Source organism: Euprymna scolopes, chromosome 3 (assembly GCF_053919585.1).
Source record: "Euprymna scolopes isolate OS-2025 chromosome 3, ASM5391958v1, whole genome shotgun sequence".
Lineage (NCBI taxonomy): Eukaryota > Metazoa > Mollusca > Cephalopoda > Sepiida > Sepiolidae > Euprymna > Euprymna scolopes.
In genome coordinates this window covers 110291008-110318242 of record NC_136484.1, presented here as the reverse complement: position 1 = coordinate 110318242, position 27235 = coordinate 110291008, and the positions used below count along the sequence as shown (strand labels likewise).

The 27235-nt window shown below is 32.5% G+C and overlaps 1 protein-coding gene across 1 annotated transcript in view; it reads left to right on the top strand.

The window, feature by feature from the left end:
* LOC145258139 (THO complex subunit 1-like) overlaps positions 1 to 27235 on the top strand; it is an 84902-nt gene that overhangs the window by 7080 nt on the left and 50587 nt on the right. Inside the window, exons 4-10 of the mRNA XM_080115920.1 lie at positions 2052 to 2118; positions 2771 to 2889; positions 8639 to 8687; positions 17001 to 17096; positions 22417 to 22496; positions 23113 to 23159; positions 26682 to 26790. Of these exons, the coding sequence (XP_079972046.1) occupies positions 2052 to 2118; positions 2771 to 2889; positions 8639 to 8687; positions 17001 to 17096; positions 22417 to 22496; positions 23113 to 23159; positions 26682 to 26790 (567 nt within the window). The remainder of the gene's footprint in view (positions 1 to 2051; positions 2119 to 2770; positions 2890 to 8638; positions 8688 to 17000; positions 17097 to 22416; positions 22497 to 23112; positions 23160 to 26681; positions 26791 to 27235) is intronic.

Here is a 27235-nt window from a genome sequence, read left to right as displayed (position 1 = left end):
AATTAAACTAAATATAGCTCACATTACCCATGTTTATGCCGAGCAAATGTGCTTTAAATTTATAATGATCCATTCGTTAGTTTAGGAGTAAACTTAATTTATAAAACTCACTATGTCTGTCTGTTTGTTTGTCTCCATTTTTTTTTTTTTTTTTTTTAACTGTATCTCATCCAAGACGGAAGGTCACTGAGTAGCACAAGGCAGCTCAAATAATTACATTTTTTATGTGTCTTTACCCAGTTAAAATAGTTACTAAGGGGTCAAAAAAGGTGGTCGAAATTGAAATAAATTAGAACTTATGAAAGCGTAAGTCTACTTAAAATACTCTTCCATGCATGTTGTACCGATTAATCGGAATTGGAAAAATCGGTAATTTTTGGGGTATCGGAATCGGAAAAATTTGTGCCTAATTTCCGATTCCAAAACCGATCCTTTTAATATTTTATTATGTTAATTTTTCATTGCTGATACCGTTGATAAATATTTATTCCTTTTAAACTATTAGTAAAACTAACCTCTATAGATCATGATAACATTAAAAGAAGATCTAAATTTATTTTATCTGCATAAAATAAGCAAAATAAAACTTGAAACTTTGCGAAAATTCGCTAGATAACCTTTAGAAGAATGCAGTTTATTTTCAAGGTATTGAAAAAATTGTTTAAATTTAAAGAAATATTTTGTCAAGAAAAATAATATCAAACATTATTGCTAATTAAATCAAAAGTAGAATATAATAGTGTTGGATTTTGTCCGGTTAGGTTTTTGTCTGCTCTCTTACTCGGCATTAGCAAATATGACAAGGAATGGCGAAAGGTGTGAAAAGAATTGGCCTTGAATTGAATTTGAAATGAACTCGTGAAATGTCATGATTCCATGTGATTTTCTTTGATTCTGCCGGTATCATTTATGTTTATACTTAGGGAGTCCTACAGTGGCGGCAATGCCGTCTAGACTCCAAAATCTCACTCCCCTATATAAGACAATAAAAACCTAGACCTCTAACTGAAAGTATTTGGGGGTAATTAACATCTTCGATATTTGTTGGCTTCGAAAATTTGGCAACATAAAATGTAAGTGTATTTTTAAATAACTATTTTAAAGATATTCAAAATGTGTTTCATGATTCGAAAATTAATTACCAGCATATTTTTACTTTATTTTTGTTTAATATTTATTTTAATGTGATGCAAAAGTTCGAATTGTTTTTGTTTTTTTTGTAAAAGTCAAATATATTCTTTTGTTAGGTAGAAGTGTAACTTATCTTGCCTTTGGTAACATTTATTGGGTGGGTTTCTACTAGTATATTGTTTAATTTTTTATTTATTATCGAGAGTTAAAAGTCGTATGTCGGCCTTTTTTCTTGTTCTCACATAACATCGGGTGAACATATTTACATGTCTTGGGTGCGTTTCTATCAGTACTTTGATTTCTGAGCTATTATCGAGGCTCAAATATGGCTTAAATAATATCACCATTATATCGGAATCGGGAAAAATTTTGGAATCGTCCCATCACTAATGCATACGCAAATATATATACATTTGTACATTAATTTTAGTTTATTTTTAACTATTTCATATCCGACTGATGGTGGTCACATAGTAACATCTCAGGCTGGAATGCTACAAATTTTGCTTTCGGTTTCAGTTTCAATTCTAGCTGATGGTACCCAAGTCATAATTTTTTATTTTTTTTTACTTCGGAAATACAAATTAGGAATTAGGAATTATGACTATACAGGGTGTCCATAAAGTCTGGCTATGTAATGTAGCCAGACTTTGTTAACACCCTGTACATTGGGTACAATATCATATGAATTTGATAAAGAATTGACTTTATAATAATATATACAAAATCTGGATAAATTAAAATATCATATTTAAGCATATTTTACAACCAGGCAATGCCGAGTGCCCCCCCCCCACCACCACCAGGTGTATACATATAAATACATAAACATATACGCATAATTTTATATAAATCAAATTGTTCATCATTTTCAGCAAATCATGCATTATTTGCTAACCATTATTTCTATGCACTTGTAGCAAGAAGACCATGGTTGTTCAGTCTACCGTGATGTTATCACTACTGCAATTGATGCTGCCACTCATGGTAAGTTCTGTTTTTATCAAGATCATTTTGTCATTTGGCGTTTCTAGACTATTAGAACAAAATTTTGTAGTCGATAAATGGACGTTTCAGATAAAAAAAAATAAAACAATGGTTTCTACTGATTTTTTTTTTTTTTTGTTAATTCTAATAAATTACAATTTTAGCTTCCAAATCATGCAATTGAAATTACCTGAATATTACTGAATTATTAAAAAAAAAAAAAAGCAATTTTAATTGTGTTAGCAGGTGAAAAATTGCAGCCATCTTGTTTTTATAAAATAAATCGAAATGGGAACTTATCTCCCTTTTGAACTCTCCTGTGTCTCATAGAAGCAAATATGATTGTTGTCTTCAATTTCTATTTTCTTTAATAAATAATTTTCTAGTTTATCGATTTTCGTCAGTTTTGGATATAATCATCTTAAAAATACGAGGAATACGTAGATACCATTGTTTTCATGTGAAATTCAGTTTTACGATTTCCGAAATTTTCGTTCTAGTGTAGATAGTGTAGAAACGTCTGTCATTTTTATCAAGGTCATCATAGACGTCGTCAAACCTGGATCATCAACTTTTTCTGTCTGGGCAAGATTTGAAGTTTTCAGATTTTATGTTCAGATATTTAATTTGTAATTTTTTTTTTTACTTGCAGATGTTTGTTCTGCTTCTACTCCATTTGTTATCCTCTCCGACATATTTGACATGATCACACTTGAACAATGTGAAGACATTTTTAATTTGGTTGAAGACAAAGTCAGCACTTGGAAATCAGTAAGTACGCTTACTTGTAAGAATAGAAATTGATATCTATATTGATAAAGCTAGACTATTTGCATGTCTGCAACAAAGTTTGACAGGAGCATCTTAAATGTCTATTAAATTGGCATGCCATTTTCAAATTCTGTTGGGGGGGGGTTGTAAAATTACTTTTGAACTGTATGAATTCATCAGTACTAATGAGTAAAATCTTAAAATAGGCTAGATCCCCAAGGTTTGTTGATGCAACTAATCTTGGAAAGTGAAAATGTTGAAATAATACCTGTAGTACTGTCACGCACAGATTAGAATATATAATTTAGTCTTTCGATAAGTGTGTCTGTAGTTTGGGGAGGGGGGGGGGTCTTTTGTTTCTTTATGGTATGAGAATCAACACTGTAGTCTTGAGTCAACCACTGGAATAAAGAATAGAATACAATGACAATTGAACTTGATCTTGCTTTATTCTTCTTAATTATTTGATCCATTTTCAGAGTTGTTTTGGGTCAGATTATCAGAAGTGATATGAGAAGTCAAATTTTTTTTACTCACGCATATCACTACTTGGACCTAAGGGGCTACTATTTGGGACCATGCCCAGGAAAGATTAAAAAGATTTTGGTTTACGTTACATTTAAACTTCTGCATAATAGTACAGTCAGGGAAACAGATAGCAGGAAGGAAATTCCAAAGTCTGTTTGAGGTAAGAAACTGTTAAAGTAGAAAGCTTTCTGGCATTTAGGGACCTCAACAAATAACGCAAACCCCATGATTGTAAATCGAAACTTTGAGATCTTCAGAATTCAAACATAAATCATAATAAAGAAATAAATGAATGGGTGGATATTATCAATATCATTTTAAGTTAAAAACAATATATACTAGAATTTGGACCCATAATTTTAGTATGTATAAAAAGATTTTTTTCTGTTTTTGTGCTTTTCTCATAAAAGTTATAATTTTGATAAAAACTTCAATAAGAATGTTTTTTAAAACTCAGAGAATAACATTTATGAGAAAAGCGACTCAGTACAGACAGACACCAAAATTATATATAATATGATATATACAAGGTGCCTCCAATAAGTTTCCAGCCTTTTTTCATATAGGCTTTTTTTTAGGTACAGGCAAAAATAAACGAATAAGGATAGGGGGACGTAGTTTTGAAAGCCGATTTATCATAATTTTTTTTTTTAAGTTTCTGACAACTTTTTGATTGTATTTGAAAGATTAAGGACTAAATTTCACAAAGAAAAAAATATTTGTACTCATGAAAAAAAAAAAACTTATGAAAAATGTTTTCATGGCCAGCTAACCAATTCAGCTAAATTTGGAAATTAAATAAATTCATTATAAAAATCATTTTAGAGATAAATATTAGTTTTCTGTGTCTATTTCAAAGATAATTAGTAAAGTAAAATCCTAAGATATTGAATTAAATAAAAAAAAAAAAACCCTTGTTTGCACAAAAAATAGCTGAATTAGCCCCAAAACCAAGTGTTTTTGCCGTTCGCAAAAGCACAACAAACCATACTTTTGGAAATACAGAATATAGGGAGACTCAAAATCTGAGACAGTCGAAAAGCTGTCGGAGAATGACGTCATGTAATTAAAAGGAAGGAGGAGTGCTGGGTTTCTTTTTTTTCCCACCAGACGTGCATCCGTACATTTCTATTGTAAACGTTTGTATAAATTTTACCATTTTTTAATTTAATTATTTTTCTATGTTCCTGTTTTTAAATTAATTTTTTTTCTAATTATTGGCCAATATTATATAAAAATTATGTTGCACCGAAAGTTTCACATTTTTGCGAGCAAGGAAATTATTAAAATCTTGCATATAAAAATTATGCAAAATCTGTAATTTAAAAAAAAAAAAAAATAGAAATATTTTTGCTATTATAATTTTTTTTTTTGTGTGTGTGAAAATATTAAATAAACAATGCTTAATTCAATGGTAATATCGGTAGTTGGAGAAATTCATTTTTCTTTGAGTTATATCGAATTCATTAATACAGACTTTAGGGGCTTTTTTCGTAATGTTCCTGTAAAAATTTTTTTTTTTTTTTTTTTTTTTTTTTTTTTACAAATTATGATGTTTTATTTATATAAAAAAAGCAAAAATAAATTATTGCGTTTTTTATTTACTACTGAAAACCATAAATTTATTAAAGGTATTTTTTGTTTAAACAAAATAATACATTTCCACTAAGATTTAAATAAAATATATTCTGCAATCATTATTTGATAATACTGAAATTTTCATTAAAATTAGTTAATGTCCTGATTTTTCGTGAATTTTTAAGTAAAGGGAGGGATTAAAATGTTTATACATTTTGAGTATCAGCATTCATCTTGCCTGTACCTAGCTTTTTTATTGATTCTACACACATGAAACTCTAGTTCCCTTTGAAGTAATCTCCTCCAGCTGCAATGCACTTGTACCATTCCAACAACTTCTGGAAGGCCCTATGAAAGTCCTCTTCATATCAATGATCCTCATCACAACCTCTTTCATTTCCTCAACTGTCTCATAATTACAGCCTCTAAAGTTTTCCTTAAGCTTAGGGAATAACTAAAAGTCATAGGGAGCAAGGTTTGAACTATAGAGAGGGTAAGAAACTTTTCATTATGCCCATCTTGGTCAAATAGTCTGATCTTCTCTGAGCACCCTTGGGACAAACTTTACACAAATCTTCTGCATCTTCAGTTCCTCATGAAGAATTGTGTGTACAGTTCTCACACTGACATCAAACTGTACTTATTGTAGAAATACTACACCATTTTTTTTTCTTTACATCAAATATCAGCCCATTAGAACTGGAGTTATAAGTAGAGCTTTGACAACAGCACATTCTTTTCATTGTTTTGACTCTCGAGTATATATCCGACACAGTTAATCAACCGAGAAACACATCACTCTGTATAACAGCATATAAGATATCAACAAATATACACTCGAGAGTCAAACAATCAAAAGAATATACTGTTGTCATAGCTCTAGTTATAACCATTCAAATGCATATAAGCTTGTGATTGAAAATGGTAGGAAATTTGAACAATTTACAGACTAACCCATCTTTAAAAAGTTGTATCTTCAGATCTTTTTAAGTTATGATGACATTTGGAACGTATAATACATTGAAGGTTCATGGGGATAAAGTGTTCTGTAACTATTTTGTACTTTCATCTAACAATTTCATAAAAAAAAATTATGCTAACATTATTATTTAGAAACCTATTCTTAACATGGGGAGGGTGTTTTGTAACTATTCTGTACTTTCACCTAACAATGTAATTAAAAAGGATATTGTAAAACTTGAATTTAACTTGCAAATAATATTACAAAATTAAGGTAATTTTGTTTTATTTTGTTAAAAATTGTTTTTGTTTAATTTTAATTCAAGCGATTTCATTCGCCACCACTTGATTTATTTAAGTAAAAAACATATTTAAATAAGTTAAAACACCCAAACCACTTAGTACAGCTAAGTAAAAGAATAACATCTTGCCTATGATAGCATTTATTGGGTTTGTTTTACAATCCAAAGAGGTATAAAAAGTGGTCAAAAAACAAATATATAACAAATAAATGTTACCAAAGGCAACATGAGTTACTCTTCTACCTACTGTGATACATTTTTGCCGTTGTAAATGTTTATTCTGTTCAAAAACCAAGTAGTGTCAAGCGTTACATGAGAATGAGAAAAACAGTCTGTGATGTCTTTTTAAATCTTTGAAGTCTCGACAATGACTTAAAAATAAAAAAATTATACAAAATTGTGGTAGAAACCCACCTAATAATTGTCATGGCAACTTGAACCCATTAAAATGAAACCTAATTATCCTAATGAGTTTAATATACTCAAAAACATTATAATTGTAATCTGTACAAAATTTCCTTTCATATGATATGCTACAAGCCATATTTTGTTAATATTTTTTTTTAATCATGTCGTGGTGATCATCTTGGATTTCCCGGGTCGCCATCTTGAAAAATATAGAAATTTCTTCAAGACAGATGGTGGACATGTTAAGAGCACGAGGGGGTGGTAATCACTGCCTGATGTAGTTTTAACAGAACGAAAATGTGTGCAAATACGTGCAAACTTTGTTTTTATTTTTTATTTTTTTCTTGTTCTTTTTCAAACATATTTGATGAGATGTAACTATGAAAATGTTTAAAATAATATAAAGTTAAAAATTGTCTGGTTTATGTCGAAACAATTGTAATATCCGAAAAAAATACAAATATGAAGTTATTCCTTCTTGTTGTTTTTGGTTTTTGCCAGTATATATATATATATATATATATATATATATGCACGCCTAACTTTACGCACAAAGAAAAGCGAGAGATATTCATTCTTTAATTTGGATACATTACAAGAAAATAAAATAATTTTTTGTATACTTAAAAGAGACCACTCTATATACAGTGTGACTTTGTCAATATGCCACCCATAAAATCGTTAATAAAATTTCAATATTTGGTACAAATAAATTTCATTTTATACTTGTCAACCCAATTTCAGTTATGAATGTCGAACAGTCTTTTCACCACTCAATGAATACAAGGTATTCAATAGAAAATATGGGTGTTTATGCATTGTACGACCAGTGATTTCCACAAAGTTACTTGTGTTCGACCAGCAGGTGATGTCAGTAACCGGAAAAGGGCTGATCGCAATGTTAAAAATGAATGCGCTGTTGGTTTTTAGCTAATAAAAATCCAAGCAGGTGACCTTTTCATAAATTGGAAGAAATAAAAATTTTAATTTTAACTGCGCAGATCAGGTTTAGGGTTGCAGGGAAATAGATAAATATTTTTCTTTTTTTAGTATTTTAAAAATTGAGGATCACTCAACCGTCCTTTTCCGGTTATTTCTGTCAACTGTCGAGCCAGCTTCATGGAAATTGCTGGTCGTAAAATGCATAAATGCCAAAATATCTTTGCGATAATCTCACACTCAAAATCATACCTTCTACTAATGAGACAATCATTAAAGTGTCCTTGTATTTCTTTGAATAGCAATAAAACAAAGACTGTTGGGCATTAATGATTGAAACTTGGACAAGTCATACATAGACAGAAGTTTATTTGTATCAAATATTGTTGGATCACATAAAGGATTTGGAATTTAATTAACAATTTTATGGATGGCAATTTTGGAGGAGAAACCTTGGGTACTTGTACAGTTTAGTCAACACATTAAAAAATAAAAATATCGAAAAAAGGTTATATTGTACGTATCTGTTTTGGACTGAAGATCTCCGAAAAAAAATTTAATTTAATTTGATTGAGTAGTTTTTATTTTACAGCAGAAAAACATGTTTTTATGAGAGCATGTTGAAGTCAGCCATTATGAAATTTGTTGAACACGCCAAAGGGAAATAACTCCAGTTAAAGCGCTAACACTCCCTCCCCATCTTTATTACTAGCTTTTCTTCCTAAAAATCAAACCTTTTGCTCAGTATCGTAACAAATCGTTTTTTCGCTATAAAATAAAAACTACTTTGTGAAATTTTTTTCAGAGAACTTCAGACTATAACAAGTACGTACAATATAACTTTTTTTCAATATTTTCATTTTTTAATGTCTTGACTAAACTGTATAAGCGCCCAACCTTGTATTAACTTCTTTGCTTGCTGCAATCTAAAAACAAAAAGCTAGGTCACATATATTTATATTGAGATCACCGTCAAAATATTTTATACCTTAGTTATGAATGAGCTTTTTATTTATTTATTTATTTTTTTTCAGGACACATTTTATGATGCTGGCAAGAATTATTTGCTTAGAATGTGCAATGGTAAGTAGTGATGCCTCAGTATCATCTTAGTGGTTTTTATCTGAATTTGTTGTGTGGAACTGGATTTATGTCACCATTTTGTTTTTACTCTTCTTCATCCCAAACAAGGTGGACATAATGATCTACTATTTGGGATCACATCAAACAGGGGATTGTGTGAGGAGATCAGTAAGATGTTTGTTTACATTACATTTAAAATTCTGCATGTTGGTACAGTCAAAGAAGCAAGAAAGGTAGGGGTGCAGTCCAAAGTCTAGCAATCCAAGGAAACAAGCTATTTGAGTAGGTAGCTTTCGAGCATTTAGAAACCTCTATCATGAAATGGTGGGATTTTGCTGCTAGACGGGCTTGTCGGTTATATGTATGTTGATGGGGGTACAAGTGCAAGGAGTTCATCAGAGCACATTCCATTAAAGTAGTTGTAAAACAGGGACAGTGGTGGCAATAGGACAAGGGTTGAAACTTGGCTGATAGTGTGGGATCTATTCTAAGGTTTCTGCCATTACTTTATGTGTACATTCGTTTCTTTCTCATAACTATTATAAAGCATTGTGTCATCAGCAGATATACCCACCTCGGATACAATTTCATTAGAGAGGTCGTTTATGAATATCAGGATTAATAAAGGTGCAAGGATTGACCACTGAGACACTCAGTGTCACTTTTCTTTTGTTCAAGAGTCAAATGTTTTCTGATATTGCGCAAACTCATTCTTCACTTCTTGTCGATCAGCAGTTTATAAATTCCACCCTGTGCAATCTTGGTCCAATCACTCGCTTCCAGGTTTTACTTTGCCAACCAACCTTCCTGCAATTTAGGGCATTCTTGCTTCTGCGATGGTTTATATACAGGCGGACGAATCTTCCACACAACCAGTGTAATCGATTCATTGTTAGAATAACCTCTACGTTGGGCAAGTGTAGTGTTTTCAGCAAATCTTGTGACCTGATTACTGCATGTGTGAATTGATGACCGTAACCGACCAATAAATTCTATGAACCATTCATGGCCAGGTTATAGGTTGCTTCATAATTATCTTGGACACTATAGTATTCATTCCTTTTTTTTAGGCTGGCCATTAAGAACATATCCGCATGGTATACGTTGCCAACTCTGCATCTTACCAACTAATTCAATTGACTGACAGCTGATAAAGTTCCTTTCTCTTATTTAACATGTGATCTAGTTTTATCTAGTGTTGGGACAATTCCTAAATTTTTTTGATTCCGATTCAAGGAAAATGTTAATGATTCCAATACCAAGTACGATTCCGATTCCTGTGGAATTGTTGTTTTGAAATATACCATTATATAATCGAAAGTTTTTGTGTAGCGAAAAAATTTGGTACAACGAAAAAGTGGAAATAACAATTAAGAGAATTTTGAAAACGATTTGTTTTTTTTTTTTCATAATCAATTTCAGGAGTTATTTTATATATTAAAAAATATAAAGAAAAAGTAAGTCATGATTAATTCAACAAAAATACAATAACATCAAATTTCAAGGGGAATAACATGTTTTGTTTATCTTTTGATATTCATTTTTTTTATTTTCTCTTTATCTTCGATAACTCTTTAAAATTTAACATTTTTTGCAACTTCAATCACTAACTGATTTTTATTCCACTTTCTAGAATATTCTTATTTTTAAATGAAATTTAAAAATAACTAAATCTTTGATTAAATTTTTATTCTTTTATATTCAATTCTCTCAAATTATTCCGATTCATTTGACTTTTTAAAAAATATTTTTAACAATAATAATATTATTTTTTAAATCTAAATGTTTATTTTTATATTTATTTTATTATATAATTATATACTTATCATCCTTTAATGTTTATTTTTATTTAATATCTTAATTTATCTCTTTATTTCTATATAAAAAAGTAAATTTACCTAGGCTCACATCACGATAGTGATACCAGTCATCAGTGAATGTCGACCAAGCCACTACAGTCCTTTAGTTGAACGTCTCTGAGTGATTAGTTAGTTTGCAAAGTTAGGGTTCAAAGGATTTTTTTTTAACGTTAAACTTTTTTCCTTTTTTAATAAGTTTTTCACATTTTTTTGTTTTTTGTTTTTGTTGTGCAAAGAAGTTCCAAAAGAAATGTTTAATTGCTTCATTCGCACAATATTTTAATGAAATGTAAATTTCTAAAAGAAAAAAATTAAATTCATTTACCACATTTATTTAACAGATAGCAAAATGGTTGTTTTCTTTTGTAGTTTTCGAAAAACCTTAAGCGGAACTTCATAAAAGCCGACCAACTGTCAAAGTTTTGTCAACTGATACCATGTGATCAGTTTCACTTTAGTTTTAGAAATATTTCTTGAAACAGCCTTCATTCAGAAAATAGAAAGCACATATATTGTTCTATTAAACCTTTTATTGTTTAAATAATTTTACTTTGTTTTATTTTTAAAAAATGTTATGGTTGACAAGACATTTTTCATTTACTAATCAGATTTTTCATTCATTTACTAATGGAAGAATGTAGGTAAAAAAAAAAAAAAGTCTTGCCAAAAAGTAAGCGCTCCTTTATTTTTATTTTTTTTTTTTTAGTCACCAGTTGGAAAAACCACTGATTTTTAACAGGATTTACTCACAATGAGAGTACTGTAAAATCTTTTTTCGGTTGACGTACACGAGTGCTACCCAACTAGCGAGTTATGCATCGGCTCCAATGTTGTACATAGTTCAACTGAGGGAGATGTTATCATTTTTACAAGGAAAGAATTTTTGCATGTGTGAACTAGTTTTTTTTAATTTATTTTGGCTTGAACTTTGCACATGATTTTTGTTCTTATGATTTTATCTGATTTTTGAGCGGTTTTTTCGGGAGTTTATGTAATTATTAACAGGAAAATTGGTGGAAGTCAAAATGGAATCCGCGCTATTTTTAAATATTATTTTCAAGTTTAATTAAAGTTTTACGATACCTGCGTTATTTTTTATTTAAAAATAAAAAATAAAAATTTCAAGTTCGCTTGAACTTTACGAATTCGTTTCTTATTATTGTTTTTGTATTCGTAGAGCATGTTCATGAAAAATATGGTAATTAAAAAAAATCCCAATAAGCTTTGGGAAAAAAACATGTTTTGAACAATTTAAATTTTCATTTTTATTTTTGAATGAAATATAATTATTAAAACAAAAACAGTGTTCTCGTCAAGTAGTTTTTATTTTATTCAAGAAAATAAAAAGGTACTCATGCACTTATTGAGCCGTGCTGAAATAATGACATTATTTAGAAAGCCATTCTTAACATGGGGACGGGAGGGTGTTGTGTACCTATTCTGTACTTTCACATAACAATTTAATAAAAACAGGTATCGTAAAACTTTAATTAAACTTGAAAATACTACATGAACAGAGCTTCTTTCTTAGAACTGCACGCCTGTGGAACTCTGTTCCGTCTGCCTGCTTCCCTCCGGACTACAACTTGGATGTCTTCAAGTCTAATGTTAACAAATTCCTAATGAACCGCCCCCTTAAGTAAACACTTCATCAAATCTCCACACTAACATAATGTACTTGCAATAACCCTTATCCCTGAGTGGCTTCCGGGCCTTGATAAGTGGTGATCACTGTGTAAAAAAAAAAAAAAAAAAATTTTTAAATAGCACGGGTACTTTCACCTAACAACTTAATAAGAACAGGTATCGTAAAACTTTAATTAAACTTGAAAGTACTATTTAAAAATAGCGCAGATCAATAAGTGCACTAGCACCAAATAACATTTCACTGTGTTTCGATCTACGACATTCCATGAGAGGTACGTACACGCTAAAGCGTTTTGTTTATCACCACAAGTGCTAATTTTGACTTTCACCAATTTTCATGTTAATAATTACCTATAACAAAAACTCCGGCAAAATAAAAGTAAACCCCCCCCCCCCAAAAAAAAAAAAACAACAAAAAAAACAGATAAAATCATAACAAAATAATGCGCAAAGTTCAAGCCAAAATAAATAAATAAATAAATTAAAAAAAAACTAGGTCACACACGCAAAAATTCTTTCCTTGTAAAAATAATAACGTCTCCCTCAGTCGAACAATGTACAATACGGTGTGTATTTCGCTAGAGGGGTAGCATTCATGTACGTCTGCCATTTTTTCTCTAAGGGTTAAGTATCCATCAACTTTTTCATAGACTTGATGTAGTTAGGCTGTTTTATACATAAATAAACTTTGCTCACAAATAAAAACAATGTTACCTCGCAGTCCCTAAAGTTTCACAACAGTGCAAACAGATAACTAATTGAATAATGATAGATGATTGTTATAAGTGATGAAATACAGAATAATAATTAATTTTGAAGAAATCTTGTTACATAGTATACCATATGCTTATTAATTAATCCCTATTTACGTGTCTTCCCATGGGGGTAAAATTAGACACGGTTGGTTTTTAATATGAGAAGGACCTACTCTCAAAAACAGGCACTTTGAATGAAGACAAACATTTAATTTGCCTCAGGATTTTTCCTTCAGTGACCAGAAAGAAAAGATAAAGTTTAGTATCAGAACAGATACTACATTTTGCTTTTAGCCAAAAGGCCAAGGAGGATAAAAATTAACTATTCAAGGCATTTTAAATACCTTGCTTGTTTGCTGGTCGTTGTGTTTGTATCTATTTTTATCTAAGGATAAGGTAATTTCAGTAATTGCGCTAAAGCCAAAAAAAGAAAAGATGAAGTGTAATATGAGAGCAGATACTACACTTTGCTCATATCTAAAAGACTAATGAAGAGAAAAATAAACTGATCAGAACATCTTAAATCATATTTTGCTTGCTTTTCGGTTGCTGTGCTTGTGTCCTGTGCCTCTCAGAATCAGAATTAGGTAATTTTAGTGGTTGTGACAAAGCTATATTACACTGATAACATTAATTAATACGACACTAGATCTTTTCAAAAAAAGAATACTTTATTCATATTAACTGGTAGATCATCGAGTACTGAAAGTCAAATAGAAGGAAAAGAAAGTGAGAGAGAGACTCATAATATAAGCATATGGCTTAGTTACTTTATATGCTTCTCAAAATGTCTTGTCGATCCAACTTTCATGTAAGACTCCCTTGATTGCAGCTACCAATCGCTCAATTGTTTGATGTAATTCCCACCTAAGTGTTATTGCTTCCTAGTCTCATGAAAACCATGCTTATTTCTTGAAAGATTACCCCTCCCCCTTCAACTTATTTGTGACCTTTTTTTTTTTTTTTTTTTTTTTTTTCACCCCAAACAACACTTTGAAGCAGGGGGCTACTATCAGGGACTTAATTAACAGGGGCATTATGAAGGGAGATGAGTAGAAAGATATTTGTTCACATTACACTTGAACTTCTGCATACCAGTACAGTTGGGAAAGCAGAATCCCGGAAGGGAGTTCCAAAGACCTGCAGTTCTGGGGAAGAAACTATTGGAGTAAAAGACTTTCTTGCACCTAGGGATCTCTACTGTAAAGGGATGAGACTTAGTAGCTTGTCGGGTTTGTCGGGGGTAGTTATGTCGAGGGGGTACAAGTGTTTGCAGTTTGTCAGAGCATTCACCATTAAAGTATTTGTAGAACAGGCAGAGAGATTCAACATCTCATCGATGGGACAGAGGCTGAAGCCTAGATGACAGTTCAGGACCTATCAGGTTGGCGACTCTCTTTTGAACCCTGTCCAGGAGCGAGAGACAAGCAGCAGATGCACCAGCCCAGATGTGACAACAGTACTCCATACATGGGCGAATGGTGGCCTTATAGAGGTACAGGATGTTTAGTTCATATCTTGTTTACATACCAACCAATATTTAACTGATATTTACTTAACCAGTGTGCAAAGTGTGATAGATTGTACATGATGGTCTGAAGCTCTTCTTATCACTTACCAAAAAGTAACAGTATTAGAGAAACAAGGAATTCAGCAATACAAAACACACATCATCGATTCATTTTTTTTTTGCTTTTTTTTTTAATTTTTTTATGTACCTTTATTTTATTTTATTACATTTTCACCCCAAACAAGGCACAGTATAATTTTGATGTATGGGGCTACTATCAACTATATAGGTTGCAAGGATACTGTGTAGGGAGTTGAGCAGCAAGATGTCCATTTACATCACACTTGAACTTCTGCATGTCAGTACCGTTAGGGGAGCAGGAGCTTCGAAGGGAATTTCAAAGTCTAGCAGTTCTGGGGAAGAAACTAATAGAGTAGAAGGCTTTCTTATATCCAGGGATCTCTATTGTGTAGGGGTGGGATTTGCTGCTTGTCGGGTTTGTTTATCTCGAGGTGACACAAGGGCTTGTCGGAGCATTCGTGATTAAAGCCATCAAAATATTTGCAAAACAAGCAGAGGAATGCAACATTTTGTCGATGGGACAGAGGTTGAAGCTTAGATGACAGTTCAGGACCTATCAGGTTGGCGACTCTCTTTAAGAACAGTAAAACAATAGAAGAACAAGTGATCATAACAAATATATAACATGTTATCAAAGGCAAGATAAGTTACTCTTCTGTCAAGCTGGATAAGCTTTTAGTGTTTTAACTTATTTTAAAGTGTTTATTTAGTTTGAAAAACAAGTAATATGAAGTGGTACATTAGAACAAGGAAAAATAGTGGATATAAGAGTGTTACATTTTGGAGTCTCCATAATTGCTCAAAAATAGAAACTTACCCAATGTCATAGTAACATTTATAGGGTGGGTTTCTATCAGTATGTACTGCTAGAAACCTACCTAATAAATGTTGCCATGACATTTATTGGCTGTGATTCTATCAGTATTTTGTTTAATTTTTTTTTTTTTTAAGCGATTATTGAGACTTCAGAGATGTGATCCTCTCATGCCCGCCATTTTTTCTTGTTCTAACAAAGCACTCGACACTACCTGTTTTTCAAACCAGTAGTGTTGAGTGTTTTAAAATAAGTTAAAACACACAAAAAAAATTATCCAGCTAGGAAGAGGGGTAACTTATTTTGCTTTTGGCAACATTTATTTTTTCAGGGGATTTTACATTGCAAGTGAAACAGTCGCATTTGCAAGTGATTTTTCAAAGTGGCAACTAGAAATAATGAAATGCTTATCTTTTGCTGATTGTGTTTTTTTTCACTGACAATCTTCCAAAACTCATTACTGTGTGAAAAACGTCTTTTAAATCTTTTTTTTTTTTTCTTTAATAAATTTAAACAATAAAAGTTTAATGGAACAATATAACTTTTTATTATTATTATTTTTTTTTTTAAACAAAGACTGTTTAAAAAAACATCTGAAGAAATTCAAACCTTCAAATCTCAACATAAAATTTAGTGTCTGTTTAGAATTACACTTATTTAAAAAAAAAAATAAAAAATACAGAAAAATCTTTATGATGTATGTACTTGTCACGGAAAGAAGATATCATATTCCAAAAATCACATGTGTTTGGCTAAACTTTTCTATTTGGCTAGTAAATGAAAATATTTAGCTGTCAAAGATCAACTAAAGATAAATTTGTCTGCAGATCTCTGTTATTATATATTTGTTTCTACACCGCTTTTTAGTTTTGTTGTCTTAAGTACAATATGCCAAGCAAGGAATACAGTAATGGAAAAGACCATATTGGATTCAGTTCATTCACTTTCATTGAAATTTGTGAAACACTGAAAAAATCTGAATACAATTTTTTCTTTTTATGGCATAACATGATGTCATGACATTTGATATTGTACCAACTTTTACCTTCTCCCTGACGAAACCTGCTCGAGTTGATCCACAGAGAATGAATAATTTTTTTTTTTTTTTTTTTTTTTTTTTTCGAAATTTTAGATATTATTCATCCAGGGCATTGCCAATCAAAAATATCATGTTAAAATATACCAACTTTGTATGTTTTTGTTTTGTAGTTTTTACTTTTTAGCTGGAAGTACACACACTCATACAGACAACTGCCCTTTTATATAATAAAAGGATATTTACTCAATAAAAAGATCTGATAACCTTGGAGGAAGCTTAAATCTGGACAGTATAGGGAGATATGTGCAGAATAGGAGACATTCTTGGTATGGTATCATTGAAAGAATAAATGAGAGTTCTTGGGTTAGCAGAGGTAGAACAGTTGAGGTAGCAACGTCAGTTGGCAGGGGAAACATGGGAGAAAGTGAAAGATTGTGAGAAAGAGATTAATAAAGACTTCATCGGAGATAGATTAGTTTGGAAATAAATTTCTAAAATCTGTCCAACACATGTTGGTATATAAAATGGACGTTAATTCAGATACAATAATGATGAAAATGTTTTTTTTAAAAAATAAAAAAAAACTATCTCTCTTTTTGTTTTTCCAGATTTGTTGCGAAGACTGTCAAAATCACAAAATACTGTCTTTTGTGGACGAATACAGCTATTCTTATCCCGCTTGTTTCCTTTATCTGAAAAATCGGGTGAGTCTATGTTTTTTCCATTCATTATTAGATAATCTGTATATGGTACAATCACATTGACACAGCAGTTCTCGCCAAATCACCAAAGTTAAGCAATGATGAGCATGGCCAGTACCAGATGGGTGACCATTTGAGAAGACTAAGCGCTGTATATACCCGCGTCGAATCATAGAAATTTCTAGGTTGGTATCTGGGGGCACGTTTAATTCAGGCTGTAAGATGCCTTCCTGAACCTGGATGTCAAGCACGTTTGCCGCAGCAAATGATGACATCTTAACTGTGTGCAACATGAAGTTGTGCCTCCTGAATCACCTAAAACACTTTGTAGCTGGGGCTGGCTCTATCCTAATGAGCAAAAATGTATACTCATATCCGAGTTCTGCCAATGACAGCAGTATTTTTTTAACGTTTGCTTTTCTAAATTTTTGATATACTCCCTGTTTGTTTTCGCTTTTTAAGCCAGTAATTCTTTACTTTTTAATTACTCCATACCCAGTCTTGGAGGGTGAGGATGCTCATCTTTCTTTCATTCTTGCCTCTCTTCAAAATATATCTTTGTAAATAAACCAACACGTAATTTTTTTAACAACCAAAATTCCAAAAATTTTCCAATTTTAATTATTTTTTAACTTTTTATTCACTGACTCTCTCTATCTATCTATCTATCTATATATATATATATATATATATATATATATATTTTTTTTTTTTTTTTTTTTACATAGACGTCCCAATTTATCAAGGCCGATAGGCCACTCAAGGATAAGGGTTAAAGAGTGTAGAGTAGTCAAAAGGACAATATAGTAATCGATAGTAATGGAAGTGCGGTAAATTTTTAACCTAAGTGGAACGGCTCATCAGAAACTTGTTCACGTTGGACTTGAAGAAAACCATATTATAGAAAGCTGGAAAGCAGGAAAACGGAAGACAATTCCACAGGCGTGCAGTTCTTAGGAAGAAACTTTGATCATGGAATCTATGTTTAGGTTTAGGTACAGATAAAGAGTGGGGAAAATTAATGATAATGTTTTCAGCTAGTCTAGTGTTTCTTGTGAAAGTTTGGCGAGGGGGGACCATAGATTGAAGCTCAGTCGAACACTTTCCATGAAAATAACGATAAAGCAGAGACAAACTCGCAACATCTCTTCTGTGAGACAGAGGTTGCAGCGAAGAGAAAAGGACATCTCCCACCAAGCCCCGAAGTCTATTTTGAACTCTATCAAGGCAGGACAAGTCTTTTCTAGCAGCTCCTGCCCATATGTGGCAACAGTACTCCATCCTTGGACGTATCTGGCTCTTATATAGATAGAGAATTGCATCAGCAGTGAGATATCTACTGGATCGATAGAAGGATCCGACCATTTTTCCAGTGGCCTTGGCAACAGATTTGATGTACGTATTCCATTTAAGATCAGGAGTAAAGGTCAAGCCTAGAAGCCTGTCAAAACTTGAGGCCTCTCCAAGACGAGAGCCATTCATTTCAATTGATGCCAGATGGGGATCAGAATGTTGATGATGTAAAGATAGAAGCTTGGTTTTAGATGCATTAAAAGTAACCAGCCACTCCTTTCCCCATTGTACAACGTGATCAAGATCAGAGGAGAGAGAATCGGAGAGAACTTGGTCGTTTACTGTCTTAGATGTGCTACCATAGATGGTAGTGTCATCAGCAAAAATGTCTACGAATGATGTAAGGATGTGATTTGGAAGATCATTAATGTAGATCAGGAAAAGAGTTGGGCCCAGGATCGACCCCTGAGGGACTCCAGCATTTATACTGTGAGCTTCTGATTTTTGCCCATCAACTACTACTCTTATGAACCTATCAGAGAGAAATGATTTAATAATTGAGAAGACATTTCCAGCAATACCATAGCTGGAGATCTTATGAAGTAAACCTTTATGCCATACCCTATCAAAGGCCTTTGATATGTCAAGAGCAATTGCCCTAGAAAGGTTGCCTCTGTCGAGAGATTCGCTAATCCTATGAGATATAACTGTAAGCACATCTGCTGTAGATCTAGCAGAACGGAAACCATATTGTGTGTCACTAAGAAGGTTATTTTTGCTGAGATGGTTGATTACTTCTCTATTTAACACAGATTCCAGCAACTTACTCATGACGCACAGGAGACTTATTGGCCTGTATTGAGAGGGGGATGAGCGATCACCTGAATTCTTAAATACAGGGCATACTGATGAGATTTTCCAGGGTGATGGGAAGCAATTCTCCTTAAGACAACGTTTAAACAGTTTTGTAAGTATGGGTGCTAGTTCTGGTTGAAGTTTTTTGAGTACTATAATTGGAATATCGTCAGGGCCGGTTGCTTTACTGGAATCAAGGTTTTTGATTAGCTTGGCAACATCACATACAGATATTTGTATATCACATAGTGTTTTTTCTGATACAGGAGGAAATATTGGGGGTTGGCAGCCTTGGTCGCAAAGGGTCGAATTAGCTGCAAAGTTCTTGGCAAAGAGTTTGGCTTTGTCTGATGCTGACGAGATTAACTCAGGTCCATTGATGATAGTTGGGATGGAGCACACACTTCTGTTCAAGATTCTGTTTGCAATTTGCCAAAACTGGTGGGAACCAAGCCGCTGCTCAGCTACTTTGGACTTGACGGACTGAGCATACAACTCTCTTGCGTTCTTTATTACTTTCTTACAATGGTTGCTGGCAGTCCTGAAAGCGGCTTTAGTTTCCATACATCTATTACGTTGGAAGCAGTGGAAAAAGTGATTTCTGTGCGCAATAGCAGCAGCACATTCTGGAGAAAACCATGGCTGGCTGTTAGGTTTTTGCTGGAACTTTTTCGAGGGTATGAAATTGTCTATACCTACAATTAACCATTCTGTCAGGTCTGATACTATAGATGACACATCCTTTTTAAACATGGAACACAGAGGAAGATCCGATATAAATGTACGGAAACTATCCCAGTCAGCCATAGTGTATCGATATACTGTACGATGGAGAGGTACGTCAGAGGACTTATTGCATTTCATTTTTATCTTAATTGATACCACTGAGTGGTCAGAAGATCCAAGAGGAGACAGAACGGAAACTGAACATAGTTCAGGGCAAGTTGTGAGAAAGAGGTCTAGGAGACTTGCATACTGGCCGTCATTGTCGGGCACACGGGTGGGTTCGTGAACAATCTGAGTGAGGTCATATGCAATGGAGAAATCATGACAGAATCTCCCCTCATCATCGGTCTTGTTTGAGTGGGTCAACCATTCCACGTTGTGAACATTGAAGTCTCCACATACGTGAATGTTAGCTGAAGGATATGCTAATAGAACTTGGTCAATTTTCTCAGATATGCTTTTAAAGATAGTAACTCCGCTGTTATGGGGGCGATAGAGAGTAAATATAAATGCCGTAGTGTGAGCTAGTGCTACTCGGAAGCACATATAGGGCAAGTTAGGATCTTCTCTGGAGATGTCCCTACCACATGGAAAGCCATCTTTTATATAGGCACATATTCCATGCCCATGGCGATCTTGGGGGTCAGTTTTGGAAGTTAGGTTAGAGTATCCTTTAATTACGAACTCATTTAGGGAAATAGTCTGTCCAATTCCAGTTTCACATACAAAGAAAAGGTCTGGTTTATGGCAGCCTTGTAACTCTCATTTCTATCCCCCTCCTATTTTCTCATCTGCTTCTCACATCCCACTGTGTTTCTGATGGCTGTGGGATATTGCTGTTTTTGAGTTGATTGTTTTGAATATTATCTGGATAGCTTCAATCCTCTCATAGTATTCATCATCGTTAAGCTGTCGGTCTATCCATCTCATTAAGCCTTATTCTCACATTTTTCTTTTTTAGTCTTGATAAGTGATGACTCATCAGAAAAAAAATAAAATAAAAAAAGGAGATTTCCTTGTGAAATCAGTTGATGTGGTTCCCAAGCAAGTGGAGAAGCTTGTAGCAAATGCTGCCGCACATATTGAATTCTAAAATAAAAAAAAACATACTATACATTTTCTGAACATATCCATTTCTTGTAAAAGTTATATTTCAGTAATAAATTAATAATTACAAATTCTTTTCAAATATGTAGATGATATGAATTTTCATTATCAATGAAAATCGCACTCACACCTATATGAATAAATTGTTTAATCAGGAGAGAAAAAAAAGTCTTATATGCATTTTATTCCTTTAATAAATAGATAACAGTTCTTAAAAAATAAAGAAAAATCTGCATGATGACAAAATGGAAATATCATATTTCAAAAATCATATAAATTGAAGTAATTTTATTTTATGAAGAAAATCAAATTTTATGAATATAAGGAGTGGCTGTCTTGCCTACCATTTTTGAAAAAAAAAATCAAAACAACAAGGGAGATAAATCAACAATAATTCAGCACTTGCGAGATTTATATTGTAATTTCTACAACTACCCATTAATCTCTTACACCTATAGAAAGCCAATGGAGTAGAAAATAAAATCTATTCAAATTGAGAACGATGTCAAATCAACATGATACAATCTTTTTTTTTTTTTTTTTTTTATAAGGCAAGGGGATCCAAACTATATGAATTGAGAGAGGGGAAAAGTGATAGATTAGTAAAAGATGAGTCACCTGGTGAATTAATTGCAAATTACGCCTAATTAGAACAATTGAAATGGGAGTTTTACCAACATAACTCAATCCCAAAATTTAAGTATATTTTAGCATTTTCTGAGATTAAAATACAAGGGTTGTTCCTAAAGTAAGGCCTCCTATTTTTTAACTTAAAAACAAAAACAAGAGCTACGAAGACGGGAGTGGTACCATTAAAACGAACACCCTTTTGTGCTACAAAATTTATTTTTCTTCATTCTCAAAACACTTTTGGCAGCCTCTTTTGATGTCTTGGTTGTAAAAGTTAAGAGTGCGCTTTGTTATTCACATTTCTGTCGCCTTTCTCAAATCGACAAACCCGTCTCCTAACTGCTGAGATCAACTGCATCCGCTTTGTCAATGTTCAACAGACACCAATGAATGTTGATTGATTCAATTTTTTCTGCATGGAGAAATTCAATGACACATCTCCATTTCTAATGCACATCTACGACGGGTTGCTTTCTTAGTCTCACACAACCAATATCTGCAACAGAGAGATGAAACTATCAGATCATGAATGCATGTTCAATAATCATAATAATACAATTTGCAATCCCCTCTGATCCATTTGGGTGAATAAAAACTAGGAGACATTACTTTTGAAGCGTCTCTTGTATATAGGAAGAAAGCCTTAGAGAAATAACTGTTGATTAAGACAGCCTTAGTATTATGATAATATATGTATTTGTTTTTATTTCAGCATTAAATTTGATGAGCCAATTCAACCTGGATAATGTCACTTTATATAACACAAATTCTGAAGAATCTCAATTATTCAAGGTAAACATATTGAGTGTATTCTTTTTACATGATGCTATTCCTGTTTAAGTTAAAAGGTGATATTTAAAAATGTTATTTTTTGCATACAAAAATAGAAATACTTAAAATGTTATGCCTTCTTTCTTCAAAGCATGTGCTTATATAACAGGTCATTGCATTATTATTGAACTCCGTGAGATCTCTAAAAGAGTGAGGGTCATGTGATTCCAAATCATATTGATAACTTGCCACCTACTCTCGCCTTATATAAATAAGATATATATATATATATATATATATATATATATATATATATATATATATATATATTTGTTTATTGTTATATAAACATGGTCACATCCTGCTGCTACAAATAGCCACTTGTTGTTTGATTGAAACAAGTGGCTATTTGTAGCAGCAGGATGTGACCATGTTTATATAACAATAAACAAGTATTATCAGCTCTTTTTATTGAGCACTATCTAACAACCTCGTTGAATTCATTAGTCCATTACTTTTGAATAAAAAAAACCCGAGTATATATATATATATATATATATATATATATATATATATAAAACCGAGTATATATATATATATATATATATATATATATATTTTTCTTTTTTTTTTTCAGGGTGAAAAGATGGAGTTTGAAGATGGAGAAACAGAAAAGTCAAGCAGGTATAGGAAAATCTTTTATTCTTTTTGCATTTTATTTCAGTACTTGTGCAGCATAAGGACTGTGTTATCATCAGAATCTTCCAGCTACGTGATTTACAGAAAACGCCAGGTGCTGAACAAATCCTGGCTAATATTTTCAAAGGAAAATATCATTTTTGTCAATGCGAAGCTAATTCAATGAAAAATTAATTAAATAATGAAAGCAATAATCTTGAATAACTATTGGACAAGTTTTATGAAACTTTCAGAAAATTCAAATCAAGAAAAAAAAGAATCATTCATTTTAAGATAAATTTCATGAATATTTTTTGAATAACAAATAACTGCTAGCAAATAAAAAATATTTTAAATTTTTTTATGATTTTTTGGCTCTGAGTAAATATATAGATTATTTTTCTTTTTATAATAAACCAATGATAGCAAACCAATGTTTTCTTCAAAATGTTTTGTATTAGAGTTAAGGCTCTCAGCGTCTTTGGCATTTTCCATAAACTGCACAAACGATTTTGACACAATAGCATGGTCCTTATATTGCTTAAGTATCTTTATTTCAATATTTATGACAGTTACAGAATTGATATTTGCGTCTCCGTATCTAGTTAAGCCCCATGTAGTTATATCAAAACCTAATGATCCGTACACTTTTTAATCCAAACAAAATCACAAAGGTGCTTTTTCAGATCAGTGCTAACGTAAAATGCACCAAAATTAATGTTATTCTTTTTTTTTCATTTCCTTTTCAAAACTCAATCATGTTCTGCAACATCACAAACAAACACAATTTTTCTTATACAAAAAAAGGCAAACTAAATACTATGAATATTTACAAATATAAAGAACTTGAAACATAAAACTGTTCCAAAAATTACTGAATTTGGCATTAAATAACTCAAAAAAGGTTAATTGCCATAAAACAACCAAACAAAATCACAAGAGAGAACTTTATAATTCTGCTGCCACCAAACTAATTTACTGGGAAGACAACAGATGGCTCTGTGTGTAGCATACTATCAATTTGTTTGTACTGCACCTGCTGGTGGTAGTCTTCCTTTATTTTGAGATTCATTTTATTCAGCTTCAAGTTAACTCTAGTTATGCCTTTAAATTCAAGTGACAGCCATGGTTTAACATAAACTATTCACTGTCCATCAAAGAAAGATATTGAATTACATTTAATGCGTATTTAAGTTTTTAGCTATCCTTGGCGGTTTGTAGATATGGTAAGTGTATAATTAGGGTATTGGGGTGTTTTGTTGAATAATTATTAAAACAAAATCAGATAATACAGGGTGGAACGATAAATTTGTCACCCTAAATAAAACAACATTACAGCTTTATTTAAAAACTTTTATTGAAAAAAAATCAATTCAGATAACTTGATTATGTAGTAGAGCTGACATCTATTCAATGTAGCTGCTTTCAGCCTCAATCACCATGTCAATATGGGTCTGGAACTGGGAGCATGCCTTTTCCACAAGCACTGGCAGGAGCTTGGCGAATGGCAGCAATCAGGCTGGCTTTGATGTTATGGGAGGTCATGTTGGTGATGTTCTCAATGTTTGACCAAACAAAGTAGTCCAGCGGGTTCAGGTCAGAGGAGGAGGGAGAGCAGTGAGAAAAAGGTACAAAGTTGTAGCACCCCTTCTGAAGCCAAGCCTGGGCCGGCGCCGAATCCAAGCCTTGTGGGCCAGCGCCGAATCCTGCTGCCACACTCAGAGTCTGCCAGCGATCACCTGATTACACCAGGGGATCACCACACTCTTCAACACATTCAGGTACACTTTGATGTTGACTTTCAAGGCGACTTCAAAGATGTGAGGTGGCATCATGTGGCCCTCACTTGAAAAGGCAATAACTGTGACTGGAAACTTTGTTTTCATAACCCTGGGCACATCCCTGTTATGGCAATCCAGTGATGCATTTTGAGGGTGTTGGCAATGGTCCTGTTGTCATAATTTGGATTGATAGAGAACATGAGTTGTACAGCAGCGCATCTCTGATCTCGCTCATTAAACATTGTGTAACTTTTAGACATGAAAGAAGGCTCCTATCGCTCTTGGGATTAGTATACAAGTGACCAACTAGTAGATGATCTGCAACAAAAAATGAAAACCGGTTTTCATCAAACAGAAATGGAATCATGTCGCCTTTTCTAGAGTGACAATTTTATCATTCCAACCTGTATGCTGAAATGGTTAACCTGGCAATGCTCTGGAACCATGAATGCTAGAAAATCAATGTTGCACTTGTATATTCTATATGCGATGATGTCAGAATAAGCATGCAAGTGTTTGAATAGTTCTTTTATCACCTTACCATTCCAATGACAAAAAAAGTGCTTCACTTGTAGTTTAAACTGAAGTAAACAGACAATCTTTGAAATAGCTGAATCTCTATGCTCTCTTCTCTAAAGTTCTAAAAAATAATCTATCTCTACCAGATCATGCTGTCTAAAGATACTGGCTTCCTGACTTAAAGGCCCTGTCGGTGGGGCATTAGAATACGCCGACTGCCCCCCTGCAGAGGGTAAAAGTCCCTCAATGGGGGTCCTGGATATGACCTTAAACTATATCCAGTGGTGAGGGACCCAGCTTGTGGGCTTTGGGGAGTGTGGAGCCACCCTTTAATTACCATTGCTCCCAGGTCCACTCTGACCCGGAGTGGTAGTACCTGTTAGGGTTCCAACTATGGGTTAAATAGAAACCGACATGAAAACAACAAATATATTCTATTAAAAAAAATTTTCTTCAAAATCTTTGGATTTGGCATTAAATAACCCGAAAAGGATTGATATGCCGTAAAACAAAAACAACCAACCAATCCTGACTTAAAATGCACCAAACGTTGATGTTATTGTTTTTTTTTTTTTTCAATTTCTTTTACAAAACTCAATCATGTTCTGCAAAAACAAAAGCAGCAATTTTTCTCTACAAGTACCAGGAATAAATATTTGGAGATATCAAGAACTTTAAAGCATAAAAACTTGCCAAAATTGATTGAACCCAAAAAAAAGGTTGATATGCCGTAAAACAGAACAACCAAACCAAACAACATAAATCAATATTTGAACTTATAAACAATTTGAAGCATAAAAATTTTTTTCTCAAAATTACTAGACTTTGCATTAAATAACTCAAAAAGGGTTGATATGCCGTAAAACAAAGCAACCAATCTCTTTCTCTCTCTCTCTCTCTCTCTCTAATTTTAATGTTAACGGCTTTGATTTTTCTAGGTTTAGTTTGATGAAAATAAAAATTCACAGAGGAAGTCTTTTGAAAACATATCTTGAGTTTATTATTTATCAAGAAAACATGATTTACTACAGACGAAATAGCTGTATGGGATCTAATGAATGCTTTAAACAAAAACTCAGATTTTATTTTCTTTCTCTCTTTCTTATTGATAGGGGTTACAATTGTAACAGTGTCCATCCTTTTTGTCTTTAACTTTTTTATTTGAATTTTAATTATTTTAGCTTTGTTAATAATTATTTAATCCATTTTTTTTTTTTTTTTTTTACAGTATGGTTCCAATTGACTACAACTTATACCGGAAATTCTGGGCCTTGCAAGATTTTTTCCGAAAACCTGTCCAGTGCTACGAAAAAGTATCTTGGCTGACATTTGTATCGGTTAGTATATAATTTTCATATTTTACCTCATCTTACAATAAAACTATCAGATACTAACTGGAACCATGTCAATGTATGCAGTATTATTATTGAAAACATTAGATTCACTTACCTTAAATATGTCATCATGAATGAATACCTCTCTAAAACCTATGAAATTTCTTTATCTTTTTTATCCGTGTGCTGCATAGTCCTTAATATATATGTTGTCCACCTTTCCTAGGTCGGGGATGATAGTTTCATGATTTGTTTTTGTTTTTTTTTTTAGATGAGAATTATTTGGATTCTTTGAACTACTGTTCTTTTCTGTTTTTTTATACTATATATATATATATATATGTGTGTTGGAACAATTCTGAAAAATCGGAACTTTTGGAGTATCAAAATTGGTATAGAAAAAATTTGCCCATATTTTCCAATGCTAAAAACGATTCTTTTAATTGTC